This window comes from Hemitrygon akajei, chromosome 10 (assembly GCF_048418815.1).
Source record: "Hemitrygon akajei chromosome 10, sHemAka1.3, whole genome shotgun sequence".
Lineage (NCBI taxonomy): Eukaryota > Metazoa > Chordata > Chondrichthyes > Myliobatiformes > Dasyatidae > Hemitrygon > Hemitrygon akajei.
This window is the reverse complement of record NC_133133.1, coordinates 135140993-135159246: the sequence shown is the minus strand read 5'-3', so window position 1 is coordinate 135159246 and position 18254 is coordinate 135140993. Positions and strand designations below refer to the sequence as shown.

The 18254-nt window shown below is 41.0% G+C and overlaps 1 protein-coding gene across 5 annotated transcripts in view; it reads right to left on the bottom strand.

The window, feature by feature from the left end:
* The window catches only part of LOC140734701 (contactin-1-like), a 715399-nt gene that overhangs the window by 91798 nt on the left and 605347 nt on the right, over nucleotides 1–18254 (bottom strand). For all 5 annotated transcript variants that reach the window (XM_073059025.1, XM_073059024.1, XM_073059023.1 and 2 more), the window contains one exon: nucleotides 8666–8769. In XM_073059025.1, coding sequence (XP_072915126.1) covers nucleotides 8666–8769 — 104 coding nt within the window. The remainder of the gene's footprint in view (nucleotides 1–8665; nucleotides 8770–18254) is intronic.

The following is an 18254-nucleotide window of genomic DNA, read 5'->3' as shown; positions in this document are numbered from 1 at the left end:
GAAAAAACAAGTAAGAAAAGACAATGTGAAGCTGGGTAAGATCCAGCTCGAAGTACCGAGATGAACTTAAAAAGACAAGTATTTTTTATAGGAATTTATTATGTTCTAGACAGTTTCAAATTGTTCCACACACACAAGCATCTCAGGTTGCGACTGCAGTTCCCCTTTAAGAAAATAAAACTGGGGAAGGTGCTTCAAGTATGATTGAAATGCCGAGGCTTCAGACCCCCATTCCCAACTCTCCTGCTGGTGTATGTACGGTCTGTGGAAAGTAAAATTGAAGACCTCAGAGCAAGATTGCTGTACCAGAGGGCCAGCAAGTCAAGTCCAAATTCAAGATTAATTGTCATTCAACCATACATGAATACTCATGAATACAGCCAAACAACAGTGTTACTCTGGGGCCGAGGTACAAAACAAAGAACCAACAGCACAAGCCAAACGTAGCACATATAAGGCAGCAGTAAAATATAGCCGCTCAAAAAAAAGTACATGTCCCTGAGTCCATGAATGTTGTATCAGTCTGCATGAGAACACAATACATCTTGTCTTCTGCTTAGTGAACGGTGGAAGTAGCATTGCCCCCAGCATGGACGTCATGCCACTTTGGTGGTGTGCACCAACTCCGATGCCTCTCTCTGGGAGGCTGCAAACCAGTGACACCGTGGATTGACGTCGAGTCCTCGTTACGGCTGAGGCCACGCAGCTCCCCCACTGTTCGCCAATTATAAATAGTGAATTTGACTTCGCAAACACAAGGAAATCTGCAGATGCTGGAAATTCAAGCAACACACACAAAACGCTGGTGGAATGCGGCAGGCCAAGCAGCATCTATAGGAAGAAGTACAGTCGACTTTTCGGTCTCAGCCCAAAACGTCGACTGTACTTCTTCCTGTAGATGCTGCCTGGCCTGCTGTGTGCCACCAGCATTTTGTGTGTGTTACGTGAATTGGACTTGCAGCATTCCACATTACCAATGCCCAACCATGCTCCTGCAACCACAAGAAAACTGACTAAGACAATCACTCAGTATTAGACTGCACACTGCCTTGGCAAACTGATTCCTCTCTCTCGTAGGCAGCAGCACAGTTCACACTAAAGTCCAGCTCATTCAGTTTCCTTGCCAATGAGCAACTCGCTGATGTAGACCTGCAGTACTTTGAAGTTCTTAATGTCCAGCGGAGTCTTGCAATTATAAAAAATACATTTAATAAAGACAATAACACCTTTAGTTGGCTCCATAGAAGCCATTGCGCCTGAGTATGCAGCCATCTTACAAGAAGCACTCTTCAGGGACTGCTGTGTATTTTGCTTCATGGAAGTGTAGCTATCCATTGCCATTTCAGATGCAGAGCTGGAGCTCGATGGCCTCACGATTCTCCGCAAAGCCTTTTAAAGGCAGAGGAGGTGGACGCTTCTGTTTTAATCCTGTTCAGCCAACCTGAAACAACTAGTGGTTAAATGTCCACTTAATCTGCCGAGGGAGCTTTCGGCCATCTTCCTGGCAGTGGTGTACATTCCACCCCAGGCCAATGTCAGGCAGGCACTGGAGGAACTGAGGAATGTAATGGCGTGTACAAAACAGTGCTCTCTGATTCTTCCACCATCATTGCAGAAGATTTCAACCAGACCTGCTTCAAGAAGTCTCTGAGCAACCACCACCAACATATCACCCAAGGAACCAGAGGGCAAACTACAGACTTGACTTCCGTTATGCCATCATCATGAACACTTACCGTGCCATCCCACATCCACACTTTCTAAGGTCCAATCATCCGGCTGTACTTCTACTCCCAGCATATAGGCAGAGTCTAAAGACTGCAGCATTTGTGGTGAAGACCAAGAAGGTCTGGTCAAGGGAGGCAGAGGAACACTTACAGGACTGCTTTGAGTTGGTGGACTGGTCAATATTCAGAATTCATCTTCGCGTCTGAATGAATATGCCACAGTTGTCACCAACTTCATCAAGACCTATGTTCAAGTACCTGTAAAAAGTATTCAGCCCCTTGGAAGTTTTCATGTTTTATTATTTTGCAACATTGAATCACAGTGGATTTAATTTGGCTTTTTTACACTGATCAACAGAAAAGACACTTTTGTGTCAAAGTGAAAACAAATTTCTACAAATTGGTCTAAATTTATGACAGTTATTAAACAATAAATAATTGATTGCATAATTACTCACCCCCTTCAAGTCAGTATTTAGACGATGCACCTTTGATAGCAATTACAGCCTTGAGTATGTGTGGACAGGTCTCTACCAGCTTTGCACATCTGGACAGTGCAACTTTTCCCCATTCTTCTTTACAAAACCGCTCAAGCTCAGTCAGATTGCACGGGGATCGTGAGTGAACAGCTCTTTTCAAGTCCAGCCACAAATTCTCAATTGGATTGAGGTCTGGACTCAGACTTAGCCACTCCAGGACATAAACTTTATTGTTTTTAAGACATTCTTGTGTGGCTCTGGCTTTATGCTTGGGGTCACTCCCTTGCTGGAAAACAAATCTTTTCCCAAGTCACCGTTCTTTTGCAGACTTCATCAGGTTTTCCTCCAGGATTTCCCTGTATTTTTCTGCTTTCATTTTACCTTCTATCTTCACAAGCCTTCCAGGGCCTGCTGCAGTGAAGCATCCCCACAGCATGATGCAGCCACCACCATGTTTCAAAGTAGGAATTGTGTGTTTTTGAAGATGAGCGGTGTTTGGCTTATGCCAAACAGAGCATTTAGTTTGATGGCCAAAAAGCTCAATTTTGTTACATTAGACCATAGAACCTTCTTCCAGCTGACTTCAGAGTTTCCCTAAATGTCTTCTGGCAAACTCTAACTGAGATTGCATGCGAGTTTTTTTCAACGGTCGCTCTCTCTTTGCCATTCTCCCATAAAACTGTGACTGGTAAAGCACCCAGACAACAGTTGTTGTATGCGCAGTCTCTCTCATCTTAGCTACTGAAGCCTGTAACTCCTCCACAGTTGTCATAGGTCTCCCTCACTAGTCCCCTCCTTGCACTGTCACTCAGTTTTTGAGGACAGCCTGCTCTAGGCAGATTTACAGCTGTGCCATATTCTTTCCATTTCTTGATGATTGACTTAACTGTACTTCTGGTGACTTGGAATTTTTCTAGTATCCATCTCTTGATTTGTGCTTTTCAAAAACCTTTTCATAGAGTTGCTTGGAGTGTTCTTTTGCCAGGATACTTGGCAAATCCAGGTGGACCTTCCAGATACAGGTGTATTTTTACTACAATCAATTGAAACACCTTGCCTAATTATGCGACTTCTAAAACCAATTGGCTGCACCAGTGGTGATTTGGTGTGACATATTAAAGGGGGTGAATACTTATGCAATCAATTATTTTGTGTCATATATTTGTAATTAATTTAGATCACTTTGTAAAGATCTGTTTTCACTTTGACCCGAAAGAGTCTTTTTCTGTCCATCAGTGTCAAAAAGCCAAATTAAACCCACTGTGATTCAATGTTGTAAAACAATAAAACATGAAAACTTCCAAGGAGGATGAATACTTTTTATAGGCACTGTAGTTGAATGTGTGTCTTTGAGAACATACTGGACATACCTAAATCAAAAGGGATGCATGAACCTGGACATCCATAGTCTGCTGAGGGTAATATCTGTGGGTTTGAAGACTGGTGATCCAGAAATATACAAGAAGTCCAGGTACAACCTAAAGAAGGCTATTTTAAGAGTAAAAATATATCTAATTAAGGTCAGAAACAGAACCAGATGCATATCAACTCTGGCAGAATTTGAAAGCCATTACTTTCTACAAGGCAAACCTATCAGAGTTAATAGCGGTGATGCTTCACTCCCAGATGAGCTCAACGCTTTTTAAGCACACTTTTAAAGTGAGAATAAATCTACACCTACACAAATCCCCACAACATATGGTGACCCTGTGACCTCTGTCTCGGTGGCCAACGTCAGAACATTTTGCAAGAGGATCGATCCTCGCAAGGCATCAGACCTTGATGGTGTACCTGGTAGGACTCTGAAAACCTGTGCCAACCAACTGGTGGGAGTGGTCAAGGACATCCTCAGTCTCTCACAGCTGTAATCAAAGGTTCCCACCTGCTTCAAGAGGGCGACAATCATACCAATGCCCAAGAAGAGCAGAGGGAGCTGCCTCAACAACTATTGCCCAGTGACACTCACATCTACTGTGATGAAGTGCTTTGAGAGGTTGGACATGGCCAGAATCAACTCCTGCCTAAGCGAAGACCTGGATCTGCTGCAATGTGCCTATCTCCACTCGGCCATGGATCACCTGGACACTAGCAATGTCTATGCCAGGCTGCTGTTTACTGACTACAGCTCAGCCTTCAAAACAATCATACCCTCAGTTCTAATCAACAAGCTCTAAAACCTGGGCCTCTGTACCTCCCTCGGCAGCTGGATCCTTGACTTCCTCACCAGATTACAGTCTGTGCAGATTGGAAATAACATCACCTCCTCACAATCAACACTGGCACACCTAAAGGATGCATTCTCTCTACACCCAAGAACATGTGGCTAAGCACAGCACATATGGCATCTATAAATTTGTTGATGACACAGCTATTGTTGGCAGAATTTCCAGTGGTGACGAGGAGGCATACAGGGTGAAGTAGATCAGCTGGTTGAGTGGTGTTGCAGCAACAACCTTGCATTCAATGTCAATAAAACCAAGGAACTGATTACGGACTTCAGTAAGGGGAAGTCAAGATCTTATACCAGTCCTCATCAAAGGATCAGAAGTGGAAAGGGTGAGCATTTTCACAAGTTCCTGGGTGTCAACTCTGAGGATCTATCCTGAGCCAAACACATTGACTATATTTCATTCGGAGTTTGAGGAGAATTTGTATGTCACCAAACACACTCGCAAATTTCTACAGATGTACCGTGAAGAGCATTCTAATTAGTTGCATCACTATTTGGTACAGAGGAGCCACTCCATAGGATATAAGGCTACAGGAAGTTGTAAACTCCGCCAGCTCTATCATGGGCACTAGCGTCCCCATTATTAAAGACCCCCATCACCCAATTCATGCCCTCTTCCTATTGCTAAAATCAAGGAGGAGGTACAAGAGCCTCTGGACACAAACATCATTTCAGAAAACAGCTTCTTCCCCTCCACTACTGTATCAGATTTCTGATTGGACAATGAACCCATATACACTACTTCAGTATTTTCCCTCTCTTTTTGCACTAATATATAATTTAATTTTTTATACTTCTAGTTGTAATTGTTTATTATTATGTATTGCAATGTACTGCTGCTACAAAACAAATTTCATGACATATCCAGGTGATATTAAACTTGATTCAGATTCTGATTGTGCTCAAATTCAAAGATTAGTTTGTGTGTTTGATCCTGCTGGTAATTTGATGAAAAGCAAGACTGAACAAACAGAAAAAGAATGACCAGTTGATGGGTTTTTGGCCTGAACACCGAGAAAATTGTTCACGGTTCTTCCTGGTTGCCGTTTGTATTTTCAACAACCTGAAAAACACAGGCAAAGCATCAGAAGGGACATTTGAAATGGTGGTTAGTAGAGTAAGATATCCCAAGTTCCACTGTGGTGAAGTGAAGAATCAAAAACACAGACATTTTCGGAGGCTGACTTGCTGATTTAAATTACAATGCCCTAGAGAGGAAAGGAAGCATTGGGTACAAAAATGTTTTAGTACTTCCAAAAGGATTTGGAACAGGAAATAGGAGCTTGGCCGATGAGGAGCTGCTCTGCTGATATCTCCTGACTTCAAGTACACAATTAATCATCAGAAAGAAAATTAGTTGTTTCTGAGCAACTGAAAACCATGATTTAGTTGATGAAATTCATGCTGCTTTGATTAAATTTGCAGTATGAAAGCAATAAGAACAACTCCATCAATCTTGCCAGCACACTAGACGAAAGCAAGGCTTGAATCTGCCATATATTCTATCCATGGTATGTAGGCAAGGCCAGTATATAATATTCATCACTGGTATTTCTTGAGAAAAGTGGTGGTAAGCTACTTTCTTAAACTGCTGCATTCCCTGAGATGAAAACACTTTGAAGAGCAGTCATTTGGGGATTTTGATCAAATGACAATGAGGAAACAACAAAGTTTCCAAGTCAGGAGAGGGTGTGTTTTGATGGGAAAATTGTATTTAGTGGGACTTCCAGTGCATTCATTGCCCTTGATGTCCCAAGTGGCTTGATGTTGCAAGTTTGGAGTATTTGTCAATATCCTTGCAAGCTGCAGTGAATCTTGCAAGACCCACATTCTACAATGCACTGCACAGCAGTGGTGGAGGAAGGAAATGTCTAGCGGTGGATGGGTTTCTAATCAAATAGGCTTCTTGAGAATTCTGGAAATGCACTCAGCGAGATAGCATTTCATCACACTTTTGACCTAATGGATGCAGAAGAAGAATAGAAGGAAAGTCGGCTGCTGCCTGATAACCAGACTCTAACCTGTTCTTGTTCCATATTACTTACGTGGGCTATCCAGTAAGTTTCTAGCAAATGAATGTTGATTGGAGCAGGTGGTTGAAGTCAACAATGGTAAAGCTGTTGAATGCTTAGTTAGGACTGCAGATTTTCTTCCCAAAGAGATATAAAAGTTAGAAAAAATACTAGAGAACCTGACGGACTTTTATTACTGCCACATCATTGGTATTAGCCTTGTTTCTGAAAAAATCCTTTTTACTATCTTGAACTGGAATTAAATGGAAGATTTCATATATCCAGATTACTAGTCTCGGACTTTGGATTATTAACACAAGAAGTTTTGCAGATTCTGGAAATCCAGAAAAACACACAGAAAATATAGGAAGCATATATGGAATGGAATAAAGAGTCGACATTTTTTGGCCGACTCCCTTCATCAGTCCTGATTTGGTGTTAGTCTGGATTATTAGTCAGCCATGTAAATCTGTTATTCTTTGTTTGAACAATTTGAGCCAGAAGCTGAGCACAAGTACTATCTTGTTGCTTTTATAAAAATAAATTAACTTCAGTTGATCTCCTCTGTTGATAAATTCTACAACTAATTCTATCCATTGAATTTTTAAAAGTTCCCTCCTGTGAGAAGGCATCATTGACTCAGAAGAAAATTATAAGCCACTTTCTGAGTCACTCGAGGCCACAAAGGTGCCCTTGACAACTGTTTGACAGGAAGACCTAGAATTCTGATCTAGCAATGATTATATCACATCAGGAATCTGTTATGAGGAACTGACATATTCCCATGCATTTATTGCCCTTGTTCCTCAGAGGTTTACAAAACTGTAACAGCATTGAAGGACTCCATTCTACCCTTTGAGTGCACTGGCTCTTTGTCAGAGTGATCCAAAGAGTCCAATCCCCCACCTATCCCCACAGCTCCACTAATTCTTTCCTTTCAGGTAATTATCCAGTTCTCTTTTGAAAGCAGCAAATGTACCTGCATCTATTACTGCTTCTGACAAAGCATTTCAGACTCTGACCATTTGAGGCATGGGACATTATCAGTTCTCTAAATCTTCATCTTCATTCTTCGTCCCCTAGTTCTTAAACCTGTACCAGAGGGAATGGTTTCCCCTCCTTAATCTGTCCATACTCATCATCATTTGAAGTAATGCTGTCAGATCTCCTTGCAACCTTACCGTTCCAGGAACAAACACAGGTCCTGCAATCTCTCCACAAAACAAATGTCCTTCATCCTAAGTGCAGGAGCCATGTATCTACTTTCTGTCTGTATTGTATTTTGTGTTGCATTTATTATGGTAATTTGTCATGTGGGTTGGACTGTGGTTAAAGCAAATGAGTATCATTATGTATTCATCCTTTGACTTAGTTAGCGGCAGCCAGGAAGTAATATTTTTTTGTTGACTGCTAATTTAGTTCAACCACTTAGTTATGCTAATTTTGTTGACCGCGAATTGAGATGTTAATTGGAACATAACTAGATTGCTTAAATACGTACAGAACACTGATATCACTGTTAGACTGCAAGTTAGACCGCTATAGCGTTGATTTAGTTTTGTTATTTTTTATTGCTACAAGATTGTTCATCTTTGTTGGTTTTGTAGTAAAGGATCATACATACCTTTTTTGATTTTAGAACTTGGTTATTTTGGAAGCGCTTCATACAATGTCGACATCCTGGCTTAGTCTGCCTGTGGTTTCGGTTTGTTTTAAAGTAACTGCTACACCAAGATTCAATTTACTCTTTTTCATCTGCCCCTGTGCCTTTGCTCTCAGGTTTGGGAGGTGGATCTGATAAGGCAGTGGTGACCTCCTGCAGAAACTGTGAATAGCAGGCACCACAGCCAAGGTCAAGTTGTATAAAATGGTGGACTGAGTGCAGATCAAACTGATGACTGGCAAGATAACCTCAACCACAAATTCAATCCCTCATACATCAAGTAATTGGTCAGAGGTTTGACCCTCTGACAGATTACTTGTGAATCAATTGATTGGCGAACAAGATTCTAACTTGCAACTCAGCAAAAAGCCTAAAGTGCTTCAGCCTACAAAGTAGGATGGAACATAGTTGAGAGATAAAGTCAGTACATGTGCTCCACACTGAAATAGTCCTGTTGTTTTTTAAACTCACATAGGTGCTGATTTCCCCAAATGTAAACTGCAATGTTGCAATTATTCACAGATACTTCAATATGATAGATGATTTGAACTTACTTCATAGCCTTCGATTGACCGCTGGGTCACAGGCGTCCAGGATACTTCAATCTCTGATGATGAGACACTCCAGACAGTCAATTCTGCAGGTGCTTCACTGGGCTCTGGTTACAGAACAAAATACCAAATGACTTTATTGCAATAAAATCAAACTCTATAAATACATTCTGTTTTAAACTGTCAAGGCTTCAGTAACAGTAATAACAAAACACACAAACTGCTTGGCATTACTTCAAGAATTTCCAGCTGCTAATTAGAATTTCTAATTGTCTTATCAAAATAATTGATTTTTGAAATAGTCCAATACTGCTGAAAAAATGTTACCATTGATGAACATACACGGGGCATGAATAAAGCTACAGGAGATGAATAGTGGACATGATCCGGAATTCAAAATGTGGGAAGGTGGAGGAAAAGGATTCAACTATTGCATTCAAAAACAGTCTCAAAGATACTTGAGGAGAATAAAAGGTCACCGGGCTATAGGGAAAGAGCTGGGGAATGAGACAGACTAACTCGACATTATCAATATCCAAAATGAGGATAACATGGGTACAGTATATTGCTGGATAGTGCAATTGAAGTGTTCAGCAATCAATAGGCCCTTTGGTTCACTGTACATCAAGCACATATTTGCATTAATCCTATTTTTAAAAGTTTTCCCCACTTTCTTGTTAACTCCCCCAATTTCTACCACTCATCTGCACACTAGAGGCAATTTACAGTAGCCATATCAACCTACATGCCTTTGAGATGTGAGAGGAAACTGGAGCACCTGGGAATAACTCACAAGGAGAACCGAGGCCGGGTCTGAACCCAGCTGCTGGAGTTGAGAGGCGATGGCTGTGTTAGATGAAGTACTGGGCCATCCTCTGTTGTACCACCACCATTTCCCTGGTTGCTCAGCCTTCATTCCCATCTTCTAACTCATTCCATGTCATAACATTCAAGTGCTGTGATCTGATAAAACTTGTGTGCAATAACCAAGCCACCTCAATTTAATATTGTATTGTACATTTTCATCATAATACTATAGAAGCAGGATTAGACCACGCTGTTCACCCAAAATTGTTCCACCATTTAATAAGATGATGACTGATATATTATAACCAGAATCCCCCATTCATCTCCATGGTTACCTTTCACCCACTTGCTTTATCACAATTCCATCTCCTTCTCCCTTTAAAATGTGCTAAAGAAATCTGCTTCCATCACAATTTATGCAGCAGAGTTTCAAAGATTCAGGACTTTCTGAGACAAAATAAAATCTTTCATCTCTATCATAATGGGTGACTTCTGTACTTTAATCAGTGACTTCAGATTTTTCCACCTGAGGAAACATTCTTTCTATGTTCATCCTTTCAAGACCCCTCATGCTGTCATTTGTTTCAATCAAGTCCCCTCTCAGTCTCCTAAACTCCAGTGAATACAACCCTCATCTGAGCAACCTTTACCCATTCCATGTTTTAATCTAGTTTATCACTGCAATCATTTATGTCACAAAGACAGAAAATGCTGGAAACCCTCAGCAGTTTCAGGCAGAATCGGTAGAAAGAGAAAAAGTATTAATGTTTCAAGGAAAAGACCCTTTGTCACTGCTGAAGAATTAAATCAGTTTCTCTTTCTGCAGGTGCTGCATGGCATGCTGAGTGTTTCCAGCATTCTCTGTATTTATTTCAGATTTCCAGCATCTGCAGTTTCTCTTTGAGAAAAATTCATTGTGGTTGACTGAACCTTTTACATAACATAAAGGTATAATGAAGAAGATATGGTAGTTGAGAGAAAACCAAAATATGGCAGAGACTTATGATGACTCGGCAGTTCATTGCTGGCAAGTATCTGAGATAATCCCAGTGCACAGTGGTCATTGCAACTGATGCAGTCCCATGCTAACCTTCAGATGTTCTATGAAATCAGGGGATTGTTCAGCATTGATCAAAGGTGGCAACACTGGCCAAGGCACAGGGTGTCATAGCTTGGACCTGTGACTACTAGCTCCCAGCGCAGTGTGCTGCAAGTTATATTTCGTTGGATGCACATCAAAACAGACATCACTCAGAACCACCAGGAAGCTTTAATATTAGACCATAAGATAGAGGAGCAGAAGCAGGCCATTTGACCCATCGAGTCTGCTCCACCATTCCATCGTGGGCTGATCCAATTCTTCCAGTAACCTGCTTTCACCCCATACCCTTTGATGCCCTGACTAATCAAGAACCTTAAAGGGGAAAATCACCAGCAAAATTTATCAAAGGTAGTGGTTTGACTCAGTGAATTGGCCTGTTCTGTGGGAAAACCAAATAACAAAACGTGGGTATTCTAACTCACCATATTATAACCCAGGCAGAAATGTGAAGAGGTACTGCCAATTTATGATAAGATCACAAGTCACAGTAACTGTAAAACCACGGAGCCTTCCTCATCACTTATGGCATATAGAGGTTTCTAGAAAGTGGCATTTTTCATCAAGGACCCTACCACCCAGTGATATACATCACTAAGGACCGTCACCACTTCTCATTACAACCTTCAGGGAGGAGATGAGGCGTCTGAAGACCCACAATGAATGAATTAAGAACAGCTTCTTCCCCTCTGCCATCAAATTTCTGAATCAATGCTCACTAACTTGTTATTCCTTCTCTGTACTCTATTTATTTTTGTAAGTTAAAGACTTTTATGTCCTCACACTGTACTGCTGCTGCAAAACAGAAAATTTCAAATCATATGTCAATTATAATAAATCTGATTTCAACTCTGAAGTTTTATTTTTTCTTTATCAATAATGCATAGATAGGTATTGACAAGATGGGCTGAAAGGGTCTGTTTCTGAGCTGTACAATTCTATGACTTTCCATAAATCAACCTTCAGGTTTCCTGCTCTTCTTTATAACAGTCTGCCACTTTTCTTAACGTTTTGGCACCTGTAATTCATCCTGTTATCCATGGCTTGGGCCATACTACATTTAAGTCTTTCTTCATGGAATTGATACATAATTATTCATAATTATGAATTATTCAAATGCTTACCATTACTGATCTACCGTCAGAATATACACTCAGTGGCCAATTTATTAAGTACCTTCTGTACCTAATAAAGTGGCCATTGAGTCTATGTTTGCAATCTGCTGCTGCTGTGGCTCATCCATTTCAAAGTTTGACATGTTGTGCATTCACAGATGTGTTTCTGCACACCACTGTTGTAATGTGTGATTATTTGAGTTACTGACATCTTCCTGTCAGCCTGAACCATTCTTCTTTGACCCCTCTCAATAACAAGGTGTTTCTGGCTCACAGAACTGCTGCTCACCGGCTGATTTTTGTTTTCGCACCACTCTCCATAAACTCTAGAGACTGGTGTGCATCAAAAGTCTGGGAAATCAGCAGTGTTTGAGATATCCAAACCATCCCGTCTGGCACCAACAATCATTCCACTGTTAAAGTCACTTAGATCACATCTCTTCCCCATTCTGATGCTTGGTCTGAACAACAGCTGAACCTCTTGACCATGCCTTGAGCTGCTGCCACATGATTGGCTGATTAGCTATTTGTATTAACAAACAGGTGTACATTAGTACCTAATAAAGTGGCCACCGAGTGCAATTTCCCAATTATTAATTGATTTTTATAACAGCAATCTTATATACAATTCAGTAGCATCACTTTAAAACTCAAAGCAAAATTCTATCATGTTCCAATCACTCTCCTCACCAGGGTACTGCAGAAACAGATGAATGCATCTTTTAGATGAGAATAGGAAAGTGACTTATGTTTCTGCTCAATTTTTTTTGTATGTTTGTCTAAGATAAGGGAGTGAAGTACTGTCTTGGCTACAGTGTTCTCAATGATTAAACAACTTGTTAATATTTTCTGCCTTAATTCACAGAGGAAAACTGAGCACTGAAACAAGGTATACAAGAGCTGCCAGCATGAAATCTGTCAGCATGTTGCGGACTGGGGAAGAGAACAATGGAAACTACTATGTACATTTTGGAACTCTGCCTTGGGAGCTTAGTGCTTCAAATAAACCACTGAGGGAAAACAAATAGATTTCAGAAATAAAAGGAAAACTGTTCAGTACTATTTTAATCACATGTATGTGTGTCTCCCCATGACCAAGGAGTGATGATTCAAAAAGGTGACATCCATCATTAAGGACCTCCTTCACCCAAGACATCTCCTCTCCTCATTACTACGATCAGGAAGGAGGTACAGGAGCCTGAAGGCACACACTCAACGATTTAGGAACAGCTTCATCCCCTCTGCTGATTTCTGAATGGACATTGAACCCATGAACACTATCTCACTACATTTTTTTAAATGTTTAGTTTTGCATTAATTATTTAACTAATTAATATATATACTCACTGTAATTCACATTTTTTCTCTGTTATTATGTATTGCATTGTCCTGCTGCTGCAAAGGCGACAAATTTCACAACATATGCAGGTGATATTAAACCTGATTCTGATTCTGAAAATGAACTTGAACACTATTTTTCAGAAGAGCTGGGATTATTCCCAAGAGCCCTGGGGGAAGATTCAATGCTCAATCAATACCCCCTAAGCAGTATTTTTGCTCCTTTCTGCACCTTGCTGTTTCTCTCACAAGCCCGAGTTGCTAGCTCGATATTCAACACAGCACGGATGGAATGTGCGAGAGATCGGCTGGATTTGAACCCAGGACCACTCGCCTGACCGTCCGGTGTGGACACCACTTTAAACAGGATAGCTACACTTTATCAGCTGGCTGCTTGTGCCAAGGAAGGTGAATATGAATGGAAGTTTACATTCTTTTCTCTATTTTGATCCTCAGAACTTTGAGAACACAAAAGATGTTAGTCCTAGAGGAGAAAGTTCTTAATAGTACAGTGAAAATACAAGGAAGTAGTGCAGGAATGTGAGTGGAGTAAGAATAACCAGACTCCATTGGGAAGGAGCAGGGCATACAAACAAAAGAGTGCACTAACAAATAGGCTGTGTTTAGAAAAAAATTGGTCATAGTAGAAAAATGCGAAGATGGTTAGCAAAATGAAATATAACACCCTGGGAAAGGTTTCACTGCTAGTGTAATGGTTTCTCTGTAGCTGCAGTGTTTGGGTTATGACCAGAGATAACGGGGGCTCTGGAATGTGCACTGTCCAACAAGGGGAGTGGTTTTTACTTCTTGTGTGTCTGAGAGCGAGGGATTCGCAGGCTTTTGTTCAGCAGAAGATGGAGAGAGAAGATGCCAGAAGGGAGAGGTTGTAGACTGCAGGATGGAGTGGACTTGCAATGGGGCCGGGAGTCGACGACACCCAGGGGAAATCGTTGGGGAACTAACGGACGGGCAACTGTGAGCTCCAACGTGCACATTAGACAGTTTCATTAAAATGGGCCCTTTTCTTTGTTTTTCTTTACTAACCCTCCAGTAAAATTAAGTATTATAAAGCTAAATCATTTAATTGCATATGGCGTACTGTTTGTTATTTTGTGGCATTGATTTGTAACAGGAGAAACATCATGCAGCATCCACACAAACGAGATTTCACAAGTGTGGCGGGGCCGGAGACTGTCTTCTCCTCGATGAACCAGAGGGTAACAGCAACAAAGAAAACTGGAGGTGGCTGAGTTTGAACTCATGATGCAGGGCAGACAAATTAACAGTATGAATGGATAGACTGAGAATTATTTATTTTGTTTTATTTAGAGATACAGCGTGGAATGGGCCCTTTGAAACCTCTTGACATTACTGTCCCGCAAACCCAGATAGCTGCCAATTTAACCCTAACCTAATCACAGGACAATTAACAATGACCAATTAACCTACCCAGTACACCTTTGGACTGTGAGTGGAAACGGGAGCACCCAGAGAAAACCCATGCATTCCACAGGGAGGACATACCGACTTTTTACAGATGACATGGGAATTGAACTCTGGACTCCAACGCCCCAGCTGTAACAACGCCATGCTTATCGCTGGAAATGGAAATGCCAGAGTGGAACCACTTCTGCAGGGTGGCCAAGGCTGAAAGCTAAATATCTGAGGGTGTTCAATAATCACAAAGCAAAAAGGACAGGGTGTGGAGTTGTTATCAAAAGATGAAGTTAGACCAATAGCGAGAAGGAAATCAGTTCAGAAACTGAAGTCGTGAAAACAGTCTTGGCAAATCTGGGCACAAGTTGGTGGAAGTTGTCAATAGTGCTCAAGCAGTAGTGATAATGCAGAGGACAGCATTAAACAGCAAATGAAGATGTATGTAGAAATGGTACTACAGTAAGAATAGGAATTTCCAGTCTATAAACCAAACTAGCCACAATACTGACAAGGATGAAATTCTAGAGTTTGCGAGATAAGACTTTTCATGCCAGTGTTGATAAGTCAAATGGGGAACAGTCTATTCTGGACTGGTTATTGCCTAAAGAGAAGGGATTAGTTAATACTTTTGTTGTGTGGGGTCCTTCAGGGAAAGGTGCCTATAACATGATAGAATTCTTCATTGAAGATGGAAGGTGCTGTAGTTCAATCTGAGATCAGGGCCCTAAACTGAAACATAGGAAACTGCTAAGACTTGAGGATTGAGTGGCTATGATAGATTGGGATGATCCCTTAAGAGGCATGACTGTAGCTGCAGCTTGCATTCAGAAACTCTAACAGTTCTACAGTTCCTTCTGGTGCAGCGACACATAAGGAAATGTAGCCTAACCACAGCTTACAAAAGAAGTTAAGGATATTATTAGATCCAAATAGTAAGTATATGAAGTTGTCAGGAGTAGTGTCAGGCCTGCGAATTGGCAGCAGTTCAGTATTCATAATGAAAAGTACCAACAGTTTGACTGATGGAGGAAAAGTAAAGTGTCAGAGTAAAGAAAATGAACTATAAGAGTTACTCAGTGTATGCAAAAAGAGAAGAAAAAACTTAGCCCATGTTAGAAATGGGGAAAATTATTACTTAGCAAAAATATGGCAAATATGTTGGTTTTTGCCTTCACACAAGGGGATTCCTAATAACTTCCTATACATGCTCAGAAACCATGAGCTTAATGAAAAGAAAGAATTCCAGCAAATTAGTATTAGCAAAAAAAATGTGATGGAGAAAATAATGGGACTGAAGGCCAATATATCTCAATGGTTTAAATCTGCACCTTCAAGTACTAAAAGAAATAGCCATGTGAACTATGAATGATCATTTTGTGAAATCCTACAGATTACGGAACAGTTCCCATGGATTGGAGGTAATCCTATTATTCTGAAGGAACATTCATTTCTATAGTACCTTACATTCTTGTTATGTATAAAGAAAACAAAGAACTTTTGAATGTAGATAATTTTAGAACAACAAGATCCCACAAACAAAAACTTGGCAAAAATGGAATGCTTTACATTCAGAGTGAGGCTTGAGTGATAAATATGGTCAGGATGATGAGAACAACTGTGACTTTCTTCAAATATATCATTGGATTTTAAATTCCCATGATGGCAATTTATCTGAAAGATGGCAATGCAGCACACCCTCAGTCCTGCACTGGAGTGCCAATGGAGATGATGCAAACCCAGAATTTCCTTATGTAATTTTGAGAGAGGCAATTATGTGCTACACACAGAACCTTCCAAATCAGACTAAAAGAGCTGACAAATTCAGAGAGTATCCCAGAGGGTATCCTACTGTAGAACAACACAAAGTGCATCATAAATAAGGCAAATGAATTATAGTGGCCACATGTCAAACTATTTCAGGGCGATTGAGAACAAAGAATAAAAAAAGCTGGAAACACTCAGTTTGTCAGACAGCATTTGTGGAACGAGAAACAGCTAATGTTTCTGTTGAAAACCCTTTGAACAGAAGAGGGAGAAACAGAGAAAAAAAAGGTTTCAAGTTGCAAGGAAAGTGAGGAGAGGGATGGGTTCAAGCAAGAGTTGTCAATGCAGACAAAGAGGGTGTGTTGCAAATAGAAGGTCAGGGAGTACATGTGGAGAGGGGTGAAAAACTGAGCCGGTATCACAGACAGCTGACCGACAACAAAAATGGTCATCTGATGTCTACCAAGCTTAAATTAATTTGGGAATCATCAGTGAGCAATCATTATGATTTTTAAACAGAAGTTTGGACTCTTTCAAATTAATTAAAAAGATTAATTTTATCTTAATTAAAAAAGATTAATTGATGCATTGATCATGTGAATAGGCAGAGGCTTTTTCCAAGATTGAAATGGCTAACATGAGTGGGGGGGGAGGTCCATAGTTTTAAGGTGCTAGGAAGTAGGTACAAGGGGGATGTCAGAGGTAAGTTTCTCATACAGAGTGGTGGGTGTGTGGAATACACTGCCAGTGAAAGTGGTGGAGGCAGATACCATAGGGTCTTTTAAGAGATTCTTAGATAGTACATGGAGCTTAGAAAAATAGAGGGCTATGCAGTAGGGAAATTCTAGGCAGTTTCTAGAGAGTTTACATGGTCAGCACAACATTGTGGGCTGAAGGGCCTGTAATGTGCTGTAGATTTCTATGTTCTATGTTTACTTCCAGAAAAATACTGAATCTATTTCACATTGAAACTTTCCAATTCTGAGATGAAGGGGAACAGAGAGTTACAATGGCAGTGATTGCCTTTGTAATGGCAGTGATTACAGGTATCTGACAATGGCCATTTATGTGCTCTTCTATCTACATGCTCAATGTTTATCCCTCAGCAATTGTGGAAGAGTATTTAACATGACTGTATGTTGTGCCTACTTAGGAGAAAGAACATCAGGAAGAGAGGAGGGCATGAAAGTGGGAAGAACTAACATTTCAGAATCAGTTCGAAGGATTTGTGCTTGCAGGACACAAGGAGAAGCAGGTCTGAAGAACATGGTTTATCTGGGAAATAAGAACCTCCATGTATTCATTCCACTGGCTCTGCTCTGTAGATCCTATACACTTCAGTCCATCATTATCAACTGTACCTCCCACTATCAGGTTTTCAGCTCTGGAACTTCCTTGTTGAAGCCTTTGCATCTTCTCCTGTAAGGTTTCCTCTAAAGTACACATTTCCTGCTGAGGTATTTGCATTTGTTTTATTATTGTCACATGTACCAACATACAGTGAAAAGCTTTTGTTCTGCATGTGTCATGACCTCAGCCCCCTCCTTCAAGAGAATCGCAAGATCGCTATTAATTCGGGTCTTGGACCCAGGAAATGAGAGACAATGCCACGGAGTTGACCATTGTTCTTAGAGGCACCTGTGTGAATTGCAACTCTATAGTACGTGCCAGATATCAGGGACATGGACACCCTCGGGCAATGTGGTGTGGGGATGGCCTCACCCTACCTTGATTGACATTTACAAATCTGCCAGCCATGATAAAAAGGAGACCGCTGGAGGCGGTACTCCAGCGACGCACTAGACGGACACCATCGCTCATTCTTCTCGTAATAACGGGAAGCTGCTCGGAAGCCACGTGTGATTCGGATCCCCTAGCTAGGGAGTCGAGTGGCTAATATCCCCGAAGAGGAGTTCGGACTGACAACGAGGAACTCCCGTTCTCGATCTCAAGCTTTGAGTCCAGAAGGCTGGCAAGTTTATTTTCTCTGTCCAACCCGTGAACACGCAGCGGTCCCTCAAGAGGCAAAAAG